The 26,819-nt window shown below is 36.1% G+C and overlaps 1 protein-coding gene across 8 annotated transcripts in view; it reads right to left on the reverse strand.

The window, feature by feature from the left end:
* The window catches only part of LOC110724804, a 28,943-nt gene extending 2,762 nt beyond the window's left edge, over positions 1 to 26,181 (reverse strand). The window contains exons 1-26 of one of the 8 annotated variants that reach the window (XM_021904271.1): positions 25,805 to 26,179; positions 24,634 to 24,714; positions 23,275 to 23,412; positions 21,817 to 21,927; positions 21,671 to 21,721; positions 21,472 to 21,572; positions 20,161 to 20,254; positions 19,719 to 19,850; positions 19,305 to 19,559; positions 19,147 to 19,225; positions 17,399 to 17,484; positions 17,186 to 17,269; positions 16,206 to 16,280; positions 16,039 to 16,086; positions 15,763 to 15,858; positions 15,118 to 15,347; positions 11,132 to 14,175; positions 10,697 to 11,032; positions 9,566 to 9,642; positions 9,101 to 9,181; positions 8,841 to 8,912; positions 8,664 to 8,757; positions 8,504 to 8,558; positions 513 to 641; positions 292 to 409; positions 90 to 172 (exon numbers count right to left, since the gene is read on the reverse strand). In XM_021904271.1, coding sequence (XP_021759963.1) covers positions 90 to 172; positions 292 to 409; positions 513 to 641; positions 8,504 to 8,558; positions 8,664 to 8,757; positions 8,841 to 8,912; positions 9,101 to 9,181; positions 9,566 to 9,642; positions 10,697 to 11,032; positions 11,132 to 14,175; positions 15,118 to 15,347; positions 15,763 to 15,858; positions 16,039 to 16,086; positions 16,206 to 16,280; positions 17,186 to 17,269; positions 17,399 to 17,484; positions 19,147 to 19,225; positions 19,305 to 19,559; positions 19,719 to 19,850; positions 20,161 to 20,254; positions 21,472 to 21,572; positions 21,671 to 21,721; positions 21,817 to 21,927; positions 23,275 to 23,412; positions 24,634 to 24,714; positions 25,805 to 25,972 — 5,918 coding nt within the window. In that variant the 5' untranslated portion in view covers positions 25,973 to 26,179. Of the gene's footprint in view, positions 1 to 89; positions 173 to 291; positions 410 to 512; positions 642 to 8,503; positions 8,559 to 8,663; positions 8,758 to 8,840; positions 8,913 to 9,100; positions 9,182 to 9,565; positions 9,643 to 10,696; positions 14,176 to 15,117; positions 15,348 to 15,762; positions 15,859 to 16,038; positions 16,087 to 16,205; positions 16,281 to 17,185; positions 17,270 to 17,398; positions 17,485 to 19,146; positions 19,226 to 19,304; positions 19,560 to 19,718; positions 19,851 to 20,160; positions 20,255 to 21,471; positions 21,573 to 21,670; positions 21,722 to 21,816; positions 21,928 to 23,274; positions 23,413 to 23,746; positions 24,572 to 24,619; positions 24,715 to 25,804 lie in introns of those variants that run through there. The other 7 variants (XM_021904275.1, XM_021904268.1, XM_021904270.1 and 4 more) reach the window with 7 other exon arrangements.
* Positions 26,182 to 26,819: the final 638 nt, after the last annotated feature.

The raw sequence follows: 26,819 nt of genomic DNA on the forward strand, positions 1-26,819 counted from the left end.
ACAATATACCCAACTTTGGACTTATACACAACCGATGGAACAAAATAAAAACAAGCCAAAACTTGGGAGAATTGAAGCATGACAATTACCTGCTATGAGTGGAAGAAGAAAATTCTCTTCGCGGTGGTCTGCTTCCAGACTCCACTTGCTCTAACTCACGTTGAAGTTCTCTCTACATGAAATTATGATAAGTTGGTAAGCATCACATGTGAATAAATAACTTCAGAGCCAAAAACACGACAGGAAAAAGTCATTTCTTGGATAGTCAAGATCATATTAAAGATCTCCCACCTGTGTTTGCTTTTCTTTCTCTAAATCAAGATTATATCGAAGTTCATTTGTTTTGGCACGCTCAAGCTCCAGCATCCGCTGCCTTTCAATGTCCTTTTCCATTTCTGAAGTTCTTTGTCTAAGTTCATAAAAAACAGTATTACTAGGAAGACTACACACATGTTACTACTAAGGTACATCGGCACCAGAGTATTATTTATCACTATATATTGGATCCAAACCTATCAAGTTCTTGCAGTTGTTCTGCCTCTCGTAAAGCAGCTTCTTCAAGATATTTCTGGCGTCTGTGTCTCAACATAAGTTTCTTCTGCCTTCGCTCTATTATTTCTTCCTTGATTCTAGATTTCTCTCTGGAATTAGAATGAAGCAGCAACCTTTGGTGAGTAAAAATACTAACTGTACCTCCAGAAACCTAGAACTTACAAGTGCAGTTACTAGACCAAGTAAGAAAGAAGTGAATCGTGAAAGATTAAGCCAACAACTTGAATGGTGCAATAGGATTTCCCAAGAACAGCACAGATCCAGAAATAGATAAATTTTGTGTATTAGGAATGCAACTATTATCCAATGATCTCATAACTATGACCCTAGGATAATTTGTATAGTATAAATCAGAGCTGTCAAAAGTTGATCCGACCAGAAATACCGACTCTAACCCGATTATTAACTGACACATCTGAACCCGAAAAAATGGAGACCCAAACACGACTTGAAACCAACCCTAGGCCCCAATTGACCCGAGCATGTGAAACCCGAACCCGAACATGAAGAGAAGACCCGACCCGAATGTAACCCATAAATTTTGACCTGAACCGGACCCGATTTGAACCGAAATTGACCCAAACCAGTTTTAACCTGTCAAAACCCGAATTTAACCCAACTTGTTACTAACCTGACCCGAATTTAACCCGACCCGTTCCTAACCCAACCCTAATTTAACCCAGCCTGTTACAAACCCGACCCGAAATCAACCCAAATTGTTATTAACCTGACCAAAATTCAACCCGACTTGTTATTAACACGACCCGAATTTACCAGACCTATTACAAACCCAACCCAAAAATTCAACCCGATCTGGTACTAACCCGACTCGAAATCAACACGACTTGTTATTTACCCGACCTAAATTCAACCCAAATTGTTCCTGACCCGATTTCAAATCACCTTAAATGCAATTTAGACCACCTTATTATTGTTCATCAAAGCATTTTGTTTAGGGAGACCCAGTCAGTCCAAGCCGGCAAAAGAAAGGAGCATTATCCTCAAATTTAAGAGTTAAATATAGTATATATTTTATGTATGATCAAAGGAAACAATTATCTTCCTAAATAATAGATTACAATTTCCTCGCATATTGCCATATATATTATAGTCAAAGAAAATAACTAGCATGATAAAAATGATAATTATCTATTTATATTTAGTTGAACTCAAATATGACCTCAATAGAAAAAAAACCCAACCTGATTGTATCCTGAAAATTATTGACTTGAACATAACCCGACTTGAATTCGAGAATGACCCGAATGACCCAACCTGATTATAACCCGCAAATTATTGACTTGAACCGAACCTGACTTGAACCCGAGCATGACCCGAATGACCCAACCTGATTATAACCCGCAAATTATTGACTTGAACCGAACCTGACTTGAACCCGAGCATGACCTGACTTGAAAATGACCCGACCTGATTATAACCCGCAAATTATTGACTTGAACCGAACCTGACTCGAAACCCGAGAATTACCCGAACCAGTTTTAACCCCTGAAAACCCGAATCAAACCCGACCAATTGTTCACCCGACCCGAATGTAACCTAACCTGTTATTAACCCGACGCAAACCCGATAAGAAGTATGACTCGACGTGACCCGACTAAAGCATGACCCAACCCAAACCCAACCCGCATAGGTTATGGAATTAATCCGAATTGACCCGACCCGAGTAGACCCGACCCACACTTACCGACCCAAATCCAATCCATTTACCCAAATTAACAGCTCTACCCGAAACCTCCAGAATTTCTCAAAAAATGTGGATATTATTCTTCAATTTTGGAATTTTTTGACTTTTTCACCCAAAAATAAAAACTACCGAAATGTTTACCACGGTCCCTAATACCCGGGAGTCCAATGGGTGGAACCATCCAATTTGCCTTTAAACGACCAATTTACTGGTTTACAACTTGCACCGATTTCATTAACTTAAGCCTACCACAAACATTTATGACAACATATAATGATCATATATGGTTCCAATTGGCATTATATAGTCCCGAAACGTATCCCCTAAAATCTCAATGCTTTTCGCCATTGGGCCACGAAACATTCGAAATTTCTCAAAAAGCAAGGATATTAGCCTTCAATTTTGGAATTTTTTGACTTTTTTTTCGCCCTGATATAAAAATTTACAAATGTTTACCATGACCCCTAATACCCTCTGGTAGTCCAATTGGGTGGGTGAAACCATCCAATTTGCTTTTAAATAACCAATTTGCCGATTTACAACTTGTATCGATTCCATTAACTCAAGCCTACCACGAAATTTATGACAACTAATAATGATCATATATGGTTCCAAATGGCATTACATGACTACGAGATAAATCCCCTATAATTTCAAACCTTTTCGACACCGGGCCCCGAAACCTCCAAAATTTCTAAAAAAGTGTGGATATTAGCCTTCAATTTTGGAATTTTTTGACTTTTTTTTCACCCGAAATAAAAATTGCCGAAATGTTTAACTTGGTCGCTTTATACCCTCTGGGAGTCCAATTGGGTGGGTGGAACCATCTAATTTGCCTTTAAACGGCCAATTTATCAATTTACAACTTGGGCCGATTTCATTAACTCAAGTCTACCACAAACATTTATGACAATATATAATGATGATATATGGTTCCAAGCGGTATTATATGGCCCCGAACTATATCCCTTATAGTATAAAGGTTTTTTCGACACCGGGCCCGAACCTCCAAAATTTCTTAAAAAGCATGGATATTATCCTTCATTTTGGAATTTTTTTACTTTTTTTAGACTAAAAATAAAAATTGCCGAAATGTTTACCATGGTCCCTAATATCCTCCGGGAGTCCAATTGGGTGGGTGGAACAATCCAATTTTCCTTTAAATGACCAATTCACCGGTTTACAATTTGCACCGATTTCATTAATTCAAGCCTATCACGAATAATTATGACAACAAATAATGACCATATATGGTTCCAAAAGACATTATATGACCCCCAAGTTGTATTCCCTATAATTTCAAGACTTTTCGACACCTGACTCAAGACTTCTAAAATTCTCAAAAAGCATGGATATAGCCTTCAATTTATGAAATTTTTGACTTTTTTTCGCCCAGAAATTGTCGAAATGTTTACCATGGGCTTTAATACCCTTAGGGAGTCCAATTAAGTGGGTGGAACCATCCAATTTGCCTTTAAACGGCCAATTTAACAGTTTACAACTTGCGCCGACTTCATTAACTCAAATCTACCACAAACATTTATGACAACATATAATGATCATATATGGCTCCAAGCGGCATTATATGACTCCGAGATGTATCCCCTATAATCTAAAGGCTTTTCGACACCGGTCTCCGAAACCTCCATCATTTCTAAAAAAGTGTGGATTTAATAGCTTTCAATTTTGGAATTTTTTTACTTTTTTTCGCACGAAAATAAAAATTGCTGAAATTTTTACTAAGGTCCCTAATACCCTCCGAGAATCCAATTAGGTGGGTGGAACCATCCGATTTGCCTTGAAACGACCAATTTACCGGTTTACAACCTACACCAATTTAATTAACTCCAGCCTACTACGAACATTTATGACAACATATAATGATCATATATGGTTCCAAACGGGATCATATGACCCTGAGATATATCCCATAAAATCTCAAATTTTTTCGACACCGGGTCTCGAAACATCCCAATTTTCTCAAAAAGCGTGGATTTCAATTTTGGAATTTTTTAACATTTTTTTGCCCGGAAATATTAATTGCCGAAATGTTTATCATGGTCCTTAATACCCTCTGGGAGTCCAATTGGGTGGGTGAAACCATCCAATTTGCCTTTAAACGACCAATTTAACGGTTTGCAACTTGCACCGATTTCATTAACTCAAGTCTACCACGAATATTTATGACAACAAATAATGATCATATTATATTCCTTCGAGATATATCACCTAGAATTTCAAAACTTTTCGACACTAGCCCAAAACCTCCAAAATTTTTCAAAAAGTGTGGATATTAGACTTCAATTTTGGATTTTTTTTTTTACTTTTTTTGTCTGGAAATAAAAATTGCCTACCCTCTACAAGTCCAATTGGGTGGGTGGAACCATCCAATTTGCCATCAAACGAACAATTTACCGAATTATAACTTGCACCGATTTCATTATTTCAAGCCTACCACGAACATTTATGAAACATATAATGATCCTATAAGGTTCCAAACGGCATTATATGACTCCGAGATATGTCCCCTAGAATTTCAAGACTTTTCGACATTGGGATCCGAAACCTCCAAAATTTCTCAAAAAGTGTGGATATTAAGCCATCAATTTTGGAATTTTTTGACTTTTTTCGCTCGTAAATAAAAATTGCCGAATTATTTACCATGGTCCCTAATACCCTGAGAGAGTCCAATTGAGTGGATGGAACCATCCAATTTGCCTTTAAACGGGCAATTTACCGGTATACAACTTGCACCGATTTCATTAACTCAGGCTTACCACGAACATTTATGACAAGATACAATGATTATATATGATTCTAAACAGCATTATATGACCCCGAGATGTAACCCTTAAATTATCAAGGCTTTTCGACACTAGGCCTCGAAATCTCCAAATCAAAAAGCGTGGATATTAAGCCTTCAATTTTGGATTTTTTCGACTTTTTTTTTCCTGGAAATAAAAAATGCCGAAATGTTTACCATGGTCCTAATACTCTTCGGGAGTCCAATTGGGTGGATGCAACCATCCAATTTGCCTTTAAATGGCCTATTTACCGGTTTATAACTTACACCAATTTCGTTAAATCAAGCCTACCATGAATATTTATGACAACATATAATGATCATATATGGTTCCAAATGTCATTATATGACGCCGAGATGTATTCCATAAAAACTCAAGCCTTGTTCGACACCGTGCTCCGAAACCTCCAAAATTTCTCAAAAAGCGTAGATATAAGCCTTCAATTCTGGAATTTTTTATTTTTTTCACCCGAAAATAAAAATTGTCGAAATTATTACTATGGTCCCTAATACCCTCCGAAAGTCCAATTGGGTGGGTTGAACTATCCAATTTGTCTTTAAACGATAAATTTACCGGTTTACAACTTGCACCGATTTCATTAAATCAAGCCTAACACGAATATTTATGACAACGTTTAATAATCATAAATGGCTCCAAACGGCATTATATGACCCCGAGATGTAATCCCTAAAATTTAAAGACTTTACGACACTAGGCCAGAATCCTCTAAAATTTCTCAAAAAGCGTGGATATTAGCCTTCAATTTTGTAACTTTTGACTTTATTTCGCCCGGAAATAAAAATTACCGAAATATTTACCATGATCCCTAATAGCGTCCGGGTGTCCTATTGGGTGGGTGAAACCATCCAATTTGCCTTTAAACGACCAATTTATCGGTTTACAACTTGCATCGATTTCATCAACTCAAGCCTACCACGAACATTTATGACAACAAATAATGATCATATATGGTTCCAAACGGCATTATATGACCCCGAGATGTATCCCCTTAAATTACAAGACATTTCGACACCGGGCCTCAAAATCTCCAAAATTTCTCAAAAAAAAGTGGATATTAGTCTTCAATTTTTGAATTTTTTGACTTTTTTTTGCTCGGAAATAAAAACTACCGAAATGTTTACCACTGTCCCTAGTACCCTTCGGGAGTCCAATGGGTGGAACCATCCAATTTTCCTTTAAACGACCAATTTACCGGTTTATAACTTGCACGGGTTTCATTAACTCAAGCATACTACGAACATTTATGACAACATATAATGATCATATATGGTTCCAAACCACATTATATGATCCTGTGATGTATCTCCTAAAATATTAAGACTTTTCGACATCGGGCCCCGAAACCTCCAAAAAAAATTTAAAAACGTGAATATTAGCCTTCAATTTTGGAATTTTTTGACTTTTTTTCGTCCGGAAATAGAAATTGACGAAATGTTTACCATGGTCCCTAATAGATTCCGGGAGTTCAATTGGGTGGGTGCAACCATCCAATTTGCCTTTAAACGACCTATTTACCAATTTATAACTTGCACCGATTTCATTAAGTCAAGCATACCACGAACATTTATGAACATATAATGATCATATGGTTCCAAACGTCATTATATGACCCCAAATGTATTCCCTAAAATCTAAAGACTTTTCGACACCGGGCCCTGAAACCTCCAAAATTTCTTAAAAAGCGTGGGGATATTAGTCTTCAATTTTGGAATTTTTGAACTTTTTTTTGCCCGAAAATAATAATTGCCAAAATGTTTACCAAGGTCCTTAATATCCTACGGGGGTCCAATTGGGTGTGTGGAACCATCCAATTTGCTGTTAAACGACCAATTTACTGGTTTACATCTTGCACCGATTTACCAGTTTACAACGGCCAATTGAATTAACTTAAACCGAACCTGACTTGAACCGAAATTGACCCTAACCCGTTTTAACCAGTCAAAACCCGAATTTAACCCGACTTGTTACCAACCTGACCTGAATTCAGCCTGACCCGTTCCTAACCCAACCCGAATTTAACCTAACCTGCTACAAACCCGGCCCTAAATTAACCCGACTTGTTATTGACCTGACCCAAATTCAACCCGACTTGTTATTGACCCGACTCAAATTTTACTAAACCTATTACTTACCCGACCCAAAAATTCAACCCGATCTGTTACTAACCCGACCTGTTATTGACCCGACCTATATTCAACCCAAATTGTTCCCGAGCCGATCTCAAATCACCTTAAATGCAATTTAGCCCACCTTATTATTGTTGACCAAAGCATTTTGTTTTGGGAGACCAAGTCGGTCCACGCCAGCAAAAGAAAGAAACATCATCCTCAAATTTAAGAGTTAAATATAGTATATATTTCTTGTATGGTCAAAGTAGATAATTATCTTCTTAATTTATATACTATAGTTCCCTAGTATATTGTCATATATATTATAGTCAAAGGAAATAATTGGCTTGATAAAAATGATAATTATATATTTATAGTTAGTTGAACCCGAATATGACCTGACTTAGAAATGACCCGATCTGACTGTAACCTGCAAATTATTGACTTGAACATAGCCCGACTTGAATTCAAGAATGATCCGACTTGGAAATGACCTAACCTGATTATAACCCGCAAATTATTGACATGAATCGAACCCGACTTGAACCCTAGAATGACCCGACTTGAAAATGACCCGACCTTATTATTTATCCGCAAATTATTGACTTGAACATAACCCAACTCAAACCCGAGAATGACCCAACACGATTCTAACCCGCAAATTATTGACTTGAACTGAACCCGACTCAAACCCGAGAATGACCCGACCTTATTTTAACCCGCAAATTATTGACTTGAACTGAACCCGACTCGAACTCGAGAATTACCCTAACCCGTTTTAACCCGTGAAAACCCGAATTAAACCCGACCTATTGTTCACCCGACCTGAATGTAACCCAACCTGTTATTAACCTGACCCAAACCCGATAAGAAATATGACCCGACGTGACCCAACTAAAGCTTGACCCAACCCAAACCCGATCCGCATAGGTTATGGAATTAATCCGAATTGACCCGACCCGAGTTGACCCGACCCAAACCCGACCCGTTTACCCGAATTGACAGCTCTAGTATAAATTCGAATATTCTAACAATTTAATCAAGCCTCCTTAAGAAATCATTTACGAGAACAGCAATCTGCAGTCATATCGGTAGCATTATAGGGCATATGCTGTAAGGAATATATTCTGCATTACTTTTGAATGACCTGTTCCTCCTTAATAGAGTGATCCAGGGCCGAAAAATTTAAGGATTAGGTGTTTTAGTACGAAATATTTTCGGTTGCATCATCTACCCTTACGGTTTAACACCCCCCCCCCAATATTCATAGAAGGAAAGAGAACATAGAGTAAAGATATAGCAAGAAGTCATACATAGAACGAATGTCATCCTTAATTTGTTGCAGACGATGTCCATCCTTTGCATTAGCTGCAGATAGAAAGATGAAAAAATCCCATGAGATTTGTTAAACAATGTCCAAGAGCTCAAACCCATTGATGCCATAGCTCTAGTATATCAAGGTGAAGCCATTACATGAAGGGAAGGCAAATTCATTTTGAGGATTCATGTCGGGCAGCGGAAATTCTTTATGAAGAATGTCCATCTCCAATTCAGCTTCCTCTAGCTCCTACAAAGTATTTGTTTAAACTTTTAATTAAACTAGATGCATATAATCCCAATTTATCTCATCTGGAGACATGAGTAACTTACTCCAGCTTCTTGGTCCATCTTTTCAGCAAACACGTCAAAGTATGCTTGTACGGAAGTTAAATTAGCAAGAACCTGCAAGAAACAGCAATGAATCCATAAATAAATATAATTATTAAAAAAAAAAAAAAAAAAAGTAATTTCATACTTCGTATAAGACAAAGATAAACAAGTAAAAAAAATAACAATAGAAAACTCTTTCATGGCTATGGCAGTTCCTATGAACAAACAACAAATTCAGAAGACAAGAAGATATCTTTTACCTGAAGAACAGATTCACGAGTATTTCCAAACTCAGGATCAAATTCTTTTGATTGACAAGAAGAAAGTGCTTCCTTCAGGGCCTTGTGAGAGAAATCAACAGAAAAATTACAAATTTCCAGCCATGAAATCCAGTGAAAAGAAGTGACAATGAATAAGAAGATATGACTACATACACAATATATAGAGACAGAGGAATGACTCAAGCAAACTAATAGAACTTGATTGTCATGATAATATACAAATCTACTGAAACCACCAGGGTTCAAACCTTAGCATGGTTTCCTTGCATGTTATGCAGAGTGGGGTCCCTAACAAATTATACCTTCCCCTCAATTTTGAATGTTAGGTCCATGGTCCACTTTCCCTCCTCAGCTTAACCTCAACGTTGGCCTCATTACACCAAAGGGCCTCTAAAAATAAAATCAAAAGAAAGGACAAAACAAGACATAAATCTCATAACCCACCTCTTTGGCTTCATCTTCATCGCTTTTAACTTTACACAAAGCTTGGCAAATCCTCTTCTCCGTTTCCCCAACTCTGCCTGCCATAGTAGTACAATAGGAAAGTCAAAAACACATTACTGAAGGCTCTTGAGAATGGAATCATAGTTTCAGTATTTTAGCTCCAATAATGCTTCACTTGTAGAAATGCAAATTCAACAACTATGTGAATTGTTAAATATGCAAAAACCCAATGCAACTCTAACTGTAATCACAATTAAATGGATATAGATATAAATATCCCCTCCATAATTTAACCCCCAATTGCACCCTACCTGAATTCTGCAAAAAAGAAGACGATAAAGAGGCTAATTTGAAACAATTTCATTATTTCATCTTGATGAAGCATTGATATAGGCTTGCACATAATCATATGTTATGAACTTGTCCATCTAAAAGTATATGTGTGAGAACCTCCAGAGCCGAGCCTATGATGATTAACAAGTTTGGCTTAAACAGATTCACAAAGAGTGTCATTAACATCAGCTTTTGGCCATTTATGACGCTACTTTTCACAAATAGTCTTTCAAATCCAAAGAATCACATATGAACAAACTTCCATGATATCATAAGTTCATAAACATCCTTCTCTCGCAAATACTGTTGGCAGCAAACCCCTACCACAGAGGTCCCCCCCCCCCCCCCACTCTTTTTATCTTTCAATCTAATAGCCCTTCCCACTTATCAACCTTCCTTCTTTAAACCTCAACAGATCCTTTAAATTAACATCCCTAACACACAAAAATGTTTAAATCTGCACCCCAATTACAGGTTGGCAACACCTCAGGCTGGACACAAATGAGATGCCCGGTAATCATGTTCCTATATTATGTTCAACATATGGATGATGCTAAAGTCATTCCTTGGTTTTCACTTTTAATCACTTCAACACCAAGTTACTGTCTAAACAGTACATTGCAGTATGCTTTTACAAAAAACTATTCTGAAGCAATATGCTGCCAGCAGAAGACATTTTCAAATATAAGCAAAATAAATAAAAAAAATAAAAAAGATGGGAAAGGGTGAGGGATAATTAACACAATAAACAAAAATAAAAAATAAAAAAAAATAATAAGAAGAAGAAGATAAACATACCAGATTTGGAACCACCAAGGGTTTCTAGATATCTCCACACACTTTGAGGAACCAATGACATATATTCAGCTGGGCAATACAGGCAAGCACCAGCAATTAGTGCTAATGAAAGTTGAGCAAACAGACCCTCACCCATGGGATAAGCAAAACTTCCCAACGCCTGGAAAAGTGTGTCAGCAGTTTCGAGAAAAGATTGCAATTTGGCAAGGTTGGCAAATGGAATATAATGAACAAGAAGCGCCATAGCAACCGTCCTCAAGTGCAATGATTTGTCAACTGAAGCCGTATGGGAGACTTGATCCCATGTGTTCGAAACAAGCTGGGATAAGACTGATTCTGAGATGAAAACAGCACTATCTTGTGAAGCTAATTTATCAAATGATGGAGAAGTGAGAACCACCCAACCACCATTCACATCTAGGCCAAAGAGTCTACCTAAATGCAGAAGTGCAGTGAAACGTTGCTCTGGTTCAGGATGACTCAACATTTTAGAAATTAATTCTATTAGACATATCCCACTCTCATGCATAAGAATACCCCTGGAAAATAAATTGGATAACCATCTATCAGTTTGCAAGCGCCAAGAAATTTTTGGGGCATTTAACATGATATTTTCAATCACAGAGCTAAGTGTAGAAACCATGTTATCCAGGCTACAAAATACTGGCACTTTGAGTAAACAATCGACCATAGTAGACGCAACTTCCCAGAAACTATTCTCCTGAACCAGAGGAATATTTACTGCAAGCCCTTCTATACCATTTTTCCAATGAGCGAAGAATTCATCAAATGTCTTGCAGATCAATGTGTTGTGTTCTTCCAGACCAGAAATTTCTTGCATAACAGAAGATAAGCATCTTGAGTACATTAAGCACTGGGAAGAATAGACAGCAAGACTCCTAGAGAGTTGTGGATGAAGATTCCAACACGATTCAATTGATTTATTTAGATTAGAAATGAGACTGTGTAAGTCCCCACAGAAGCCTTCTATCTCTTCTAAAGACAGATGATGAACGTCAGTACTTACCGTAGAACTACCACTGATATCCCCTTCAGTCTTCTCAAACTCCTCTTTTTCACTACCATAACAAAAATCATCAGGAAACCATGCATTAGATTCCAAACCATTGTTTCCAGGTGACTGAACATTTACATCAACAGTGCGAGGCATAGGTATAAGACCAAGTACTCTTAAATTTTCCACTAAAAAACCATTGCAACTTTGCAGAAGTTGCTGAAATGAGCTAAGATAATCATAGAATGCAGTTGTCGGCTCTAATGCAGGAAAATCCGCCCAATGGACAGATGATTGAATGACCTCCCTTTTCCGATCAAATGACAGATCACAAAAGACAGAAGCTAAAATAAAAATAATGAGAGCCTTGTTAACCTTTATCGTAGAAGAATCAACTTTCTCTTGCTCCTGTATGATGTATGTAAAGAGCTCATCAAAGCATAGACTCTCAAAATCAAGACATGAAACACCATTTATATACTTTTCTTCATTAAAATTCTTGCTCAAAGAATATGAAATTATGGGTTTTAGTAAGCATAATATAGACCTGAGGAATGGCGTGTCACAATAAGAACTTTTGCAAAGAGAGCCAAGCACCTGCACCAATCTCGGCATCTCCGGAATGATGGCTTCCATGTGCTCACTTATAATAGCCTCAAGTACAAATAGAATGATTGCCTTGGCATTTTTGGAATGGTAACCCTTTGTTGGAGGATAACTATCATGAGTCTTGTCCGCCTTCTGGAGAAAGGGTGATAGGCACAAATCAGAGAACCAACACAATATATCTGGAACTGCAGTTGATGCAAGAGATCTCAGCTGCAATGAAACAGCCTCTAAAATAGTTTCGCTGAAAGCTTTAAATTCTTTTTGCATGTCAGGTAAAATTTTACTTAGGTCTGGGTATATTACAGCAAACGACTGCTCTTGATATTTCTGCTGGGAAAATTTATCTGCCTTATTGGTGTCTGGTTTTCCTTCTAACTCTTCCAAATCCAGAACCTCTTTCCTGTCTCCACCAAGTTTCAATACTCCCAGATCATCAGCAAATATGGACAATAAATTTGTAAGTTGTGACAAATTTGAAGCAAGGAAAAGACGCTGAGTCAGGTAACCTTTGGCATTCCGTGACACTGCCATCCAACCAAGATAGCGGACCAGAGGAAAAGTACATGAAGAAAATGTTGATATCCTGCATATCCAGGTTGATGGGGGAATCAGATTGCTATACTGACAGCCACTCACATTAAATACATTTTTTGATCTATTGCTTCCTCCACTAGAAGCAATGACCAAGCTTTGAAGAATCATCCAATGCCTTTGTACTCTATATATCCTTTCTGGGTTAAGCTGCAAATTCCCTTCTTTATACTGGTGAAGAGTAGACATCAAAGATCTATTAAGTTGCTCAGCAGAACCTAGGATAATGTCGATCACATTTTCAGGAGAACAAAGAAGCTTAGTGGCCGAATGTAACAAGAACACAAGAGACTGCATAAGAGTTTCACGCAATGACTGCTGCTCTCTTTGCAATTGATGAATTAAAAAATTGCACAGCAATTCTTGGTTTCTCCTAACCAATGTTATCGCATCTACAGATGCATTATCATTCACAGAAAAGCTTACAGATTCATCATCACTCCCAGCGCCATATGGGCACTGATCTCCATCAGACACTTTCTGGTAATAGCTTCTGTCCATCTCAGCAGCCTCAAGCAATATTTGGACAAACACTTTATCTCTCTTTCTCTCAAGGTGACTTATTGTTTCCAGATTGCAGTTTCCTTTTCCAAGGGTTTTCCTGAGTTCAGAAATCTCATGGGGATATTTTGTCCCATGAATCTTCACTTGATTACAAAACACTGAATGTTCTTTCGCAGAAATCATAAAAGGATTGATATAGCATTCGGCAGACAGGATCATAGCATCTATTGCAGCATTGTGACCTTCAAGGTTAACATTTTTTTGAGAATGCAGGTCCAAAGCCAAACGCTGAAACTCGGATGCCCGAGATTTGCAAATCTCATAGTCTAATAGTTGGGTATGATTAAGATGCAAGCTAAAATATTTCCTGGAAAATCCGGAATCCGATGTAGCACACTTGCGAACTTCAGTAGTTTTTTCTTCTCCAATCACAGGTGTATCATCATGGTTGGGATCGGAATGGGTAGCTTGCATACCATTGATAACATTTCCAAAAGAGTTTAGTAGTGCAAGATTTCTCAGCTCCTCCGGGGCAAACAAAAGGCTGGCATCTTCTAAAATATCCGATTTGCTGGGACCATCCGTCATTCCATCCCCTTCATCTGGACCAGGGTGTTTTAGAGTAGAGTTTCCTTCGCTAGATGCATGTGGCGATGAAGATGAGTTCAAAATTTCTTTGTCAGGCTTGGAGAGAGAAGGCTTGCAAAAGTCAATATCAGGTAGTAACTGCAGGTGCGGGTCCAGAATGGATAGGAGTACACTGCAATTAAAAAGAAATTGAAAAGAATAAAATAAATAATTAATGAATAAACCCAACATCAACAACAATAACAAACTTTGAGAGAGGAACTATGACGCACAGAGCAGAAAATATTGACCAGTACATTCTCCAAATTTTCAGCTGGCAGATCGAGTGTCATTTTAATGCACTTTGAACATGAAAAATCATGTTACCAAATATCTCATTGATAGTTTAAGGCAAAGCATGAGAGATAGAACAAATATCACAAACAAGTACTGTACGTAGCATTTTCTGCAAATTAGCTATTTTCAGTTATTTCTGAAACAATCCTAAATTAAACATGTCTAAAATGTGTTAAATAAGAATTCATTATTATTTTTTAGAAAAGGGAGAATAAATCACAAACGAAATTCAAAAATAGAGGTACTGACTTAGTAGCTTAGTTACAAATCTTACAATTATTTTTTTTTAATCAATAAATTGCATAGTGATCACTAGAACATGAGGCCTGTAATAGCAAGCTGCACACTTTCCTTTCTACAAGTTGCCCTTAAAATAATAAATAAATAGATGGATTAAAAATAAATAACTACCATTAACATTAAAGCAGCATTGATATACTCCCTTTGTCTCCCAACAATCTGCCGGGTTTGACTGGCACTAGGGCCATTGAGCCACATCAAATCAGGAAGACGGAAAAGGCAGGGATAGAGTGTTAATTGAGTAGCTGGTTTAATTAAGGAGTGAAAAGTGGACCCACAGAAAGAGTGTAAGGTATTGGTCAGAGGGACAGCTTGCCAATTAAGGAAAAGGTAACATGTTGAAAAATCACAACTTGACAGGTTTAAAGCCAGTAAAAACCAAAGTTATGCGAGGAAGATGTGTATACCAGAAAGGCAGAAAAGCCCTTTTGAGTCCTATTGGATGCTATGACCAAGAAAACAGAGACATAAAAATTACCTAGGAGGTACTGATCCAAGCCGCCACTCCTGTTCTAACGAGGGAAGAACAGAAGGCTTTTCCACAGCTGCACGGATCACTTGAAGTGCAATAGCACAAGTATTTTCATTAGCATTGAGGAAAGTATAGGAGAATTCAGCAGAGCTTATCATACTTTGTGAGGCGGAAAAGGCAGGCTCAAGAAAAGTCTCCAGCATCTCCACAAGAAATAGAACTTTAAGCTTTGCTTCCTGAATAAAGACCAAAATGAGATTAAGAGTAATTTCTATTCTGATCTACATCTGAAAATGTACAATAAAGAGTTATAACTGTCATATTGACGATAAGAAAAGAAATTTTCATGCTAGGACTCCGATTTCGAATCATGAAAGTCAACAGGTAATGTGACTTTTCCACCAATTTAGCATGAGGATTTAGTTTCTATTACGAAGAGTACTAGAGTAGTACAAGGAAACATGTAATGAGAGTCATGAGACAATCGATACACCGACAAGGATAATAATTTTCCTCCATAGACATTTAAGATATATGAAGTATACATAAATGTACCAACCCACACATTAAAAAGCAAATCGTAAGGTAGCAAACAATTGAAGGAAGGTACAAAGACTGGAGGTTAAAAATATCACTCGAGGTTCTCATTACCTTGTATTCTGCCAGTACATTGTCCATGTAACCAGATAAAGCCAGCACGAGGTATTTAAGGGCAGCACGGACACGTACTAGGGAGTGATGTTCACCCTGTTGTAACGCCATGCATCCAAATTTCAAAAGATGAAAGCAAAGACAGGTTAATTATTGCAAGCCAAAAGGCCAAAATATCATGGCACATTCATCCAAAAGAAAGGAATGGCAACTGCAACCAGATCCATGAAAAACTATTGAACAACATGCAGAATCCAAAGGAACCAAGAAATATACCTGAATAACACCCAATAGATCTTCTAGAAGCTCCACAGCCAAGTCTATCTGCAGCAAAAAAAGCCATTCTACATTATTATTTTTTTAATTCTCCTCTTAAATCAAGTAATCAAAACAGTAACAAAGCCAAATATAAGATGAAGAAACTAAAAGATCCCCTAACCAACCTTTGCAATGATTCGAGGCATCCAAGGTGCAAGTGAACTGCTGCACAAGTCAATCAGGACACAAGCAGTTTTTGCCTGCACCAGGGATTAAATATATCATTTTCTGTATATTAAAGCCATTTAAACATGTTCCACATGAAAATAAAAAATAATAATAATAAATAAATAAAACTATTTTTAAAAAAAAAAATTGTGCAAAACAAATATAACACATTATGACTTAGCACCTAATCCAACAAACACCTAGATATATAGGTTAATAGCTAATGAATTACCCTAATTTATCCCAATCATACAATAATTTTATTTTTATCTTATTTACACAATATCATTCAATGATTAAAATAAACAAAAAAAAAAAAAAAAAACCTTATAACGAATAACGAGTCAAAAGCCTCATCCCTTGCCACTTTACACCTAACTAGGACGCTCTAAAACCTTGAGAAACATGATCAAATTAGGCACCCTTAAAACCATCCCTTTCACAACTTAATCTAATCAAAAAATCCTTCGAATCCAAGACATTAGTTAAAAAATGTCCAAGGCTCCAACAATCCCTGCCATAGTCCTCTTCATATATCCAGTTTAAAGATAATACTAGTATTTCCTTTGCAAGTATTGCAACCCCCCCCCCCACCCTCTTCCCTCCAAAAAGACCCGATTCAAGTAAAAACTGTCACACACACACACACACACAAAAAAAAAAAAAAAAAAAAAAAAAAAAAAGAAAGAAAGAAAAGGAGCAGTCTAGCAGCAAAACAAGAAGATACTACTACTACATTAGGCCACTAAATCCAATACAAACATGCTTAAACAATCATAATAACTAAGGAAGAAAGCAGTGAAAGCACCATAGTTAATGCAAGTAATTACACTAAAGGCTTTGCAGCTTACGCTGCTTAATGAGAAACTATCTGCTCGTCACTAAGACATTAGACATACACTCATACAGTATGAGGCAGAGAGCAGAAAATACGCACATGAGAAGGTGAAAAGGAAGACAAATAGCCAGCACAACCATGAAGAAGTGGATGATAAGCAGGTGATGACAATGTTGATATAATCTGCAAAACAACAGCTGCTATATGAGAGAAGAAAACTAGCAATGCCGATCCAGCATAAAAAGGAGAAAAATTCAAGAAACAAGAGCAGTAAAAGACACATTTATAGCTACAACAACAACAATACGTAACCTTCAATAAGGCTTGTTGTACAAAAGGCTGCATCCACTGCGAGAAAGTATCATCTACACTGAGTATACAATTGGCTGGACGAAGAGCTACAAGATTCCAAGAGTTTAACTATGAGAAGGAAATCAATTTATTCACTTCATCTAAAAAAACATTAATAAATATGTCAGAGAAAAAACACTCAATCAAGAAACTCAGAAAGATTGACTGCTGTAATTAGGTTTGGACGTCAAATGTTACAAAAGCATGAGGATATGGGCCAATTTACCTAAAGCCATGAAAGAGTTTACCCAGTGATAATTTTGTAATAAAAGGAATCTCTACATTTCAGATCTGATAGCAGAAATGGAATCTTCACTTTAACAACATTCCATGTAGTGCATGACTTTCTTTGAGCATTAAGGTCTTCCAGAGACATAACAAAATAGGAAAACAGAGTATGAATGGGCAGAATGGTTGTTCAGATCTATTAACCATTACTAAAACCGAGGATGCTGACGTCACCCTGCCCACGTGTCGCTCTCTTAACAATCTTTTTCCCGCCTAAATAGAATGATGATGTCATCCTTTTTTTTTTGTAGAGCTATCATATTTAAAAATTTTAAAATTAAACATTAGAATCTTCTACATTACAACTAAAACCTATAAATTTATCGTAGGAAATCGAAACAATTTTAAATAGCACACTAATAAACAACATTTTGCATTGAATTATGTATTTGACAACATTGAACAGAAACTATATCATAATTTTGATGAAAATCTGAAATTTTGAAATTACAAAATGTACGCAATTATTAATATTCATGTATAATAGCCATTTATTTTTAAAATGTATAAATTAAAAATAGATTTTATATAAATCGTGCATCACATGGGTTCTAACCTAGTTTAAAATAAAAGGGCACTCTAACCTATGAAAAGGTTCTGTAAACATTCTAAGTAGATTTCATGGGTTCAACATTTAATTGTAACTGGTATAGAGGTACATCTACAAGATCTCTATGTATTCTATGGACTGTCGAGGCCTGAGGCCCTGAGCACCTGACTTGGACAGTTGGACCTAATATTACCCGATCATTCTTCTATCTTAGCATACCTTTACCACAGTTTAAGGGTATCTTTTCACCATTATTATAATGATATTAATTAATTCATTAATTGAAAAAGGATTTTTTACAATTCTATCCCAAATTTCTCAAACAACTAATACTATACTCCATTCGCCTGAAGGATGAGACAAAATGATCTGGTCTAAAATTTGCCTGAATTCTTTGTTTTTTTTTTTTTTTTTGTTTTTTTTTGGGAAAAAGTCTAGTTTAGTACTCTGGTCCTACTTTAAGTTCTCCAAAGTCATTAACAAACAATAATATTTTCTATTTTTTAAAAGACAAATCTAATCTAGTCTGGTCCAGTCTTGTTTATGGTCTACTGTGACCTGACTTACACTTTCATTTTGGTCGGATCTATTTCGAAAAAAAAGTAATAATGACGTGAAATAATGCAAAAGGAACATAGCATTAATAATTAATCTGCTCTCTCCACCCCCTCCAACCCACAGAGAAAAAGAGGCATTTAAGATAAACGCGTATAAAAAAAGAGTAAGATAGGAAGTTTCATAACTAAGAAGCTCTATGTAGCTAGAGAAAAATCTTTTCAGCCAAAAAAAATAAAGCAGTTTTCTGAATTTCCTCAATTAAGAATATTTCAAGTTTTAGAATTATATGATCTTAAGTTACAAGATAACTAACCTGGCAACAGCGCTTGTATAAGAGGTAATGTCAACCAAAAGTTAGTAACACTGACTGCCAGCTTACTGCATAGCAACGACTGTTGATGTACTTAGATAAGATACAACAGAAAGAAAATAAATGAGCTGATCACAATTGTACTTCTGAAGTCAACTCACCTGAGAGGCACAAGCAAATAAAACATGCAAAATTCCCTCCTCTACCGCTCCAATATCAAGGATATTTATATAGCTAGGATTCCAGTCAACAACTGGAATGAGAAATTGGTCTCCAAATAACTCTGAATAATCTGATAAAGCAACATGATATGATTTCGACACCGGTGCTTCAACCAGAGATGATGTCTCTCTGGTTAAAAAAGATGTTTCTTGTGCTGATGTTGCCTCTGCTAAATGATAAAGAATCTTTGCAGCCTGAAAGAAAAAAAGTTCAAGAGATCAGGCTATTATGCTATATGTTGTATAACTAAGCTAATGTAAATGAAGAGGGGAGAGATGAGGAAGGCCCAAAATCTCCCACATCTACATAATGGCTTGGATGCAACAAGTAACCAAAAAGACAAAATTCTATACCACTTTGCATACAGCTCCTAAATCGTTATCTGCAAAAGCTTTCCTCAGCAGCGTGAATACGGCATCTGGACGAAACACAATTGATCGGGATGTTGGTACAGGAAATGGTGACATGCTTCGTAATTTCCGTGGCTGTAAATAATATAGAGATTTAATGTCAGCAAATGAGCAAACACAGAAAAGGAAGATATCGAAATAAATTAGAAAAAAAATAGAGAATTAGGTTTAAGAAAAATATTAAAAAGCTGGGGGAAGACAACAGCAATGTGAGCATATTAATCACTATAAAGTATAAACAGCTCAATTATTATGGAATATTGAATAAATAGCCAATCTTGTCAGATTTGTAAACAAGAGATTAAGGAGGCCTATTTCTTAGGTCAAATGGGTAATGAACAAAGAAGTAATTCAAAGATAGGATATAAAAAAGATACTGAACTACCTCAAAATTGGAGGAAACAGTTAAAGCTGGCACTGGTTGACTATTTCTAGAAACTTCAGAGTCTACACCAATAGCTGAGCATCTTGCGGTTTCTCTGAGATTTACATGCAGTGATTATCTAATTATCAGTAGGCAATTAATTGAATAACAAACAATATCCAGCCAAAGAGCATGCCATGAAAATAAAGCCAACAAATAATTGCCAGAGAGAGAGAGAGAGAAATAGCCGGGGGGGGGGGGGGGGGGGGGGGGGGGGGGAAGTAGCTGTATAAGATTTTTGCTGTAAAAAACATTTAGCATAAGAACCCATGTTTAGTGTGTTCATATCAGTGTGCATGACCATGTTAACTGTTCCCATAACTTGTTACATAAGGCAAAGAGAAATTAGTAGACTGAAGAAGCAACGAATTTGCTGCAGCAAATTTCCCACCATGGGCATTAGATATATTTTTGGGAGGGGGTTTGAGCTGGAGCTTCTTCCTTCCTTTGTGTCAACCATGGCCCGAAAGACATTGTATAGTGAATAGTAATCAAAAGAAGAATTATTATACGCCTTGTTGACCCAATATTACTTACAGGTATCACGGAATATGTAAAAGTTAACGAAACTGATTTTTATCGCCATAACCAACTCAAGATATTAGTGATGCAAGTCCAAACAGTACTATTGGTGCAATTAACCCTACGATTACAAAGCCCATTATTAGATGCCACATCCTGAGATAGTTTTGTTTTTCAGCAAGAAAAGGTATCAAGAATGATGGTAATAATGCATGATGCATGTATTCATAAAAGTGTTCATGCCAAGATGTACTCTGTTTCAACATTGATAAATTATGGCATAATTTTGCTGTAAAGATGTTACAAGTATATTTAAGAGGGTTTTTTTTTTTTTTGGAAACCAAGTATCTTTTAGGGGGTGTTTGGAATAAATTTCGTAAACGGAATGGAAAGGATTTATATAAGTAAGGGAAAGGGTAATGATACACGTTACCTTTGATATATGTTTGGTATCTTTATAAAATGGAAACAAATTGAGGAGTTTATGATTGAGGGGGGAAACACATTTTGTTTCCACTAGTTGGATAAGGGTAACAATTTGGGGGATTTTGTTACCCTTTGGAAACGGTATTTGTTACTCATAGCTCATACCAAACTAATAGAAACGAAAACACTTATTTGTTTACGTTTCCCATGTTACAAATTTTCATACCAAACACCCCCTTAGAGTTTAAAATCTGTTAAGAATAATTAAAAAAAATAGACAAAAAGGTAATAATAAAACAATTAAAAAGGAGGGGAAAATCACACCTTTCGGTGACAATTTGAAGAATGGGATAAAATGGACCGGCGAGCATAGCGAGAAATCGAGTGCTAGTCTCTATATCATCAGCATATTTAGTAAGCTCTGACTGCACAATGATACAAAAAACCACATCAGCTCGAAATCACATACATCACCATGATTCCACGAATAGAAAATTCTGATACCAAGCAGCTGAACTCGTACCTCAAGTTGAGGAAGGAAGACATGCAATCGATCTGTTATATCTTGAAGCAACTACAAGCTACCAGATGTTAGAAGTCCATTATGGAGAAGTAAAAAAGGAAGATCACAGATACGTATGACTTATGATAGAAACAAATATGTGCCACCTGAAAATGCAAATCATTAGAATCTTGTTCATGTGTCGTAATTTGTGGCAGAAGGTAATTGACCACAGGCTGAAACTCAGGTTCAAGACGAGGCACTGAAATCCCGACCAACTGAAAAATACACACACCAAATAAGTCTAGACTCTAGAACTCTAGAATAAGCACCTGGACATAACCATCTTCAGATATTATCTGTTTCAGCTGCAAATGTCCTTTCAAAGGAAACTTAAAAGGCAACTGCATCGTCAACATCCAATTTAATTAGTAAGAACAAGAAGACACCAGAGACTCAGTTCCCTATCAAGACAACTCACAGTAAATACTTCTATAAAGGCCATTGATAGAGATAAACTGCAAAATGGCCAAAAAAAAAAAAAAAAGACGCTCCGGTATGATGTTTTAGACACATAGTAATCCTTGAGGGACTATAGTAATTGTCAACTCTTTTTGGGAGTATTATCATGCTGGAGCGCCTAATTTTTTTGGCCATTACATCTAATCTACTTGCCTAATACGTATGGAACTAACTTATAAAGCATCATAGTAATACGCATGAAAAAAGAACGGAGGAAGTATTTATAAGTTACTTCCATGAGTATTAGGCAAGTAGATTACATGTTTTAGACATATATCTTTACATATTTCTAGGTTGAATTTGAAGCATGTTTGTTTTAGTTTATTTAGGATTCTTGTTACTTGTTAGTCAATATCCCTACAAAACAGACTCTGTAATACATTATTATTAAGTCATGACTTATGAGAAATTGATATTATTTTCTAACAGAATTTATCGCGTTCTAAAAGTGATATACAAACCTTAATTGTTAAGTCAGAAATGAAGAAGGATTTTTCATATATAAATACCTTTTGCTACATCAATTTAGGGAATTCAAGATCCAACACGGTGAGGAGTTATGTAGCGGAATTTACTACTGGGTACTTTACCTTTTGGATCAAGATTCACTCTTAACACCAACAAGAAGAAAAAATGCATACAGTGCTGACATTCCTCCAAACTTTCAATGAACTCTATGAAGCTGTTACACTTGCATTCTTTCAAACGTCTCCACATCAAAAGGAAATGGAGTGTAACAACAAATCAGCATGGTGAAAAAAAAATGATGAAAAGCTGAAAATGGTGACTTTGATTGATATCATTGAACTTACAGAAAATTGAAGATAGACTTGACAGTTGACATCCTTCCAAACCTAACTAAGTAAGGCTATACATACTACACTAACTTCTCAATTCTTCTCATTATCCTTTCTCTTCGTTGCCTTCTTTGTTTAATTCTTACATTAGTATCCTGATTCCCCTTTCCCTCTAACATAGCTTCAGCCTTTACTCTCAATCTTCTAGCTCATTTATTGAGAAATTTCATACACACACACACACACACAAGTACAGAGCCAGATTTAACAAATAAAAAATGGGATACCCTGGTGTTCAAAGGTTACCTGGATGAAGAAGATAGCAATAGGACTTCCTCTAAGACAAGATAATCGAACATAACGACATGGAGTATAATTCATGGAATAAATCATGTCTCGTCGAGGTGCTTCACATCGCTGACGAACCTTTACAAATGTCTCTGGCTGCTTTCAAAGCAAGTAAGTAGATCAGCAAGTCAGATGTAAAAGCAGCACCATATCACAAAAAAAAAAAAAAAAAAAAAAAAAAAAAAAAAAAAAGGTGTAGTCCAAAAGTAACATACTTCAAATAAAACAAAAGACCACCAAGGATTCTAAACGATTTTAAGTTCATACATAAACTAGAAATTCAACCTTAGCATTCATAAAACAATTCCCTTTCCCTTTGGGTGCACATCATGTATGACACTGTGGGACACTAGAACATGCTAGCTAGAGAATCAACAGAAATACATTTGCTAATGATACAAATCAATCATGAAGAACTCTGGTACATTACCAAATAATTAACAACTGCAAGTCAACATCAGTTAGCAAACTTTTCAAGCCAATTTATAGTTCGAGGAGTGGGGTAGTTTTAGTCAGGAATCCCTCCCACAACTTGTATTTGAAGTAGGCCATTCAAACTCATCCATCATAACATATTTGAAGTAGGCCATTCAAACTCCTCCATCATAACACCCATCCAACCCAACCTGAAGTCTCTTCATTCCTCCCAAGAAATCCATCTGATCTTGCCCATATTTTGCAGGTTTGTCAAACTAAAGCAGTCTCCTCCCGATACAACAGAAAGGCTGTGAACCATCTACTGCTATACAACATAACAGGAGAAGAGGCTTTTAGTGATAATTAAACCATTAAAATCCAACACGCCACAGACAAGTGAATCTATTATTACTATATTTGAGCTAACGAGACAAGGAGATGTTAATAAAAACAATTACAAGTCATCAACTTGTTTATAGTACCTTATTTGTTTCTCCTAAAGAATGATTCCATCATAATGAAACCTTTTGTTGTGACTACGTGAAAATTCAAGGATTTAATTTCCACCACAAGGTTTCAGTTTTAATATGCATCTAAAAGGTAAATCTATTGTTATCACCAAATAAAATTTTCCAAGAGATAAAATATATCCCAACTTAAACTACACCGTTATTTGTAAATCACATCTCACAACCAGCTCATTTTAGACGCATTTTTTGGCTCCATGTCTACAAATTTTCTATTTATGCTTCTCTAAGATAAGATGTCACTCTTCTAATATAAGCTACAGTCTTCAGGGTGTACATATACAAAGCATTACTACATCAAATTAACAATAGCTTTAAGCAACAGATTAATCAACATATACTTATCCAGAATCTATTACTTCAAGTTGTTAACCTTGTAACGCAAGCCTGCAGCAACTTCCCACTCCAGAACAGATTTATTGTGTATCCGTATATGAGATAAAAGACACGGTTCCTGCAGACAATACAGAAACGCATTAAGTGATTAAAACACAATGGTAAGTTTTTGAAGATAGAACTCATAAAAGCCATGGTGTCATGCACTTGATAAACCTTGAAACAAAGTCCAAATGGTTCATGATCAGACATGTGGATAAAAGAACGAAATACATAAATTACAAGGCCTCTTAAACCATGCAAGAGCTAAATGGTTAATAAAAATGACCATAAATAGAACAGCTTAAATTGGCAGGGTATTACATAAGGCAGTAATCAATACATCAAATCGCCCCTTAATATGTAGCTCAACGCCCCAAATGTATTTGAACTCTCAAAAAAAAAAAATCCTTACTGAAGTCACCATATGTTATTGCCAGGTTAGCTCGATTACTACAGTTTTCTTGTTGACTAGCTAGTCAGTCGTATACAAAGAGCTAATATGCAACATATTATTGCCAGTTTAGCTCACTTACTTCAGTTATTTCCGTTTTAAAATAGGCCTCAGTACCCTTCATAACAACTACGAACAGAAAACAAAACTGAATAACTTTTACATAAGAAACCACGCGATTTAACAATGCTAAATAAATTGAAGGAAAAGATCCTCAATTAATCAAGTTGGTCAATCTACTTATCATATAGTACATTATTTCCTGAATCTCATGTATATACCGTCCTGGCGCACTATGGAACCCCAATCTGTCCCCTCACATATTTCCCGACTACTCGAAACTCCAATTCTTTATCAAACCTCATATTCTCATGTATATACCGTCCTGGAAATTGTGTCAGTATTTTCAGCATCACTCTCCCCAACCAAATTTCATCAATAATTGCATTAACAGACCTAAATTAAGCTGAAACCATTGCTCAATTACTCTTCCTTCATCAACAATCATGAATTCTAACATAAATTAAAATAATCCCTAATATATCCAGCATAAACCAAAAATTAATCAGAACGGCGAAAACGTGATCACTAATCACTGAATCAACAATCATCTAAAATCAAGCAAAAACAATGAATCGAAAACCAAAGCTTGGAATAAATGCAAACAAGAAGAAAATTAGGGTAAAATTGAAGGAAGATTAAGAAGAGAAATTACATTGAGTTCAAGTAAAATCCACTCCTTAGTATTGGTACCAGTAGACCAGTAATTGCGGAGGTCGGCGTCAAGAACATTGGTGGCTTTCTGAGCAGAAGTTTCTCGAGACATAGCTTTGATTTTGTACGTCAATGGCTTCGTTCTTCCACCTTCCAACTCCATCTCCATTTTCTCTCTCCTCTTCGAAGGCTCTGCGCTTTGCGTTGGTTTTGCTGCTTTCTCTCGCGTCTTTCGCCCAGAGGCCCGGAGAATGAACTGTTTTCACAACAATTCAACAAAAGGAAGTACGACTGTACGAGTACTGGTTTTACTTGTTTGCGCACTAGATAAATCATTAAATCCTCCCCTCCCTTAATGTGTACGAGTGTATCCTCTTATGAAAATATACTATTTTCGTCTTAAAAGAACAACAATAGGATAATAAAATACAAGAAGTAATACTACTTGTTAATTAAAATAAATATCTTAAGGTTTAGAGATCAAATTTCATGAAATTTATTTGGGCGATTTTGTTGCTATACGAGTATATGGGAATGGAGGAAGTATGTTACTTTATTTTTATGTGACTCGTGATTTTTTTTATTATACGTTTTTTTTTGGAGTTCATGTTCTATGCTTTCTTTTATGTTTGTTTGGAGTTTTTGTGTTTTGCAGTATCATTCGGGTTCATGTTTTTTTTTGTTTTATCCTTAATGTTATTTTGATAACTAAAAAAAAAAGTGTATTAGGAGATGTTGGTTTTAAATAGATGCACCTTGTGCATTATACATTTGTCTCCATCATTTATTTATTGTTTCTAGACTTTATGTAGAAAGTTTAAAAGAGCATCACATCAATTTTCTTTAAGCTTTTAAGGCAATTATTAACTTGTATTTTTTTCATATATACCGGTAATAATTTTTTTACAAGGCCCATGTTAAATTGTCACATTTGTTTATTTTTTATTAGGTAAGGAAATTCCCACCTAAAAATATTTTTACTAAGGAATGATTCCACAAATTTAATAAGGAGAATT

This window comes from Chenopodium quinoa, unplaced genomic scaffold, assembly GCF_001683475.1.
Source record: "Chenopodium quinoa cultivar QQ74 unplaced genomic scaffold, ASM168347v1, whole genome shotgun sequence".
NCBI lineage: Eukaryota > Viridiplantae > Streptophyta > Magnoliopsida > Caryophyllales > Amaranthaceae > Chenopodium > Chenopodium quinoa.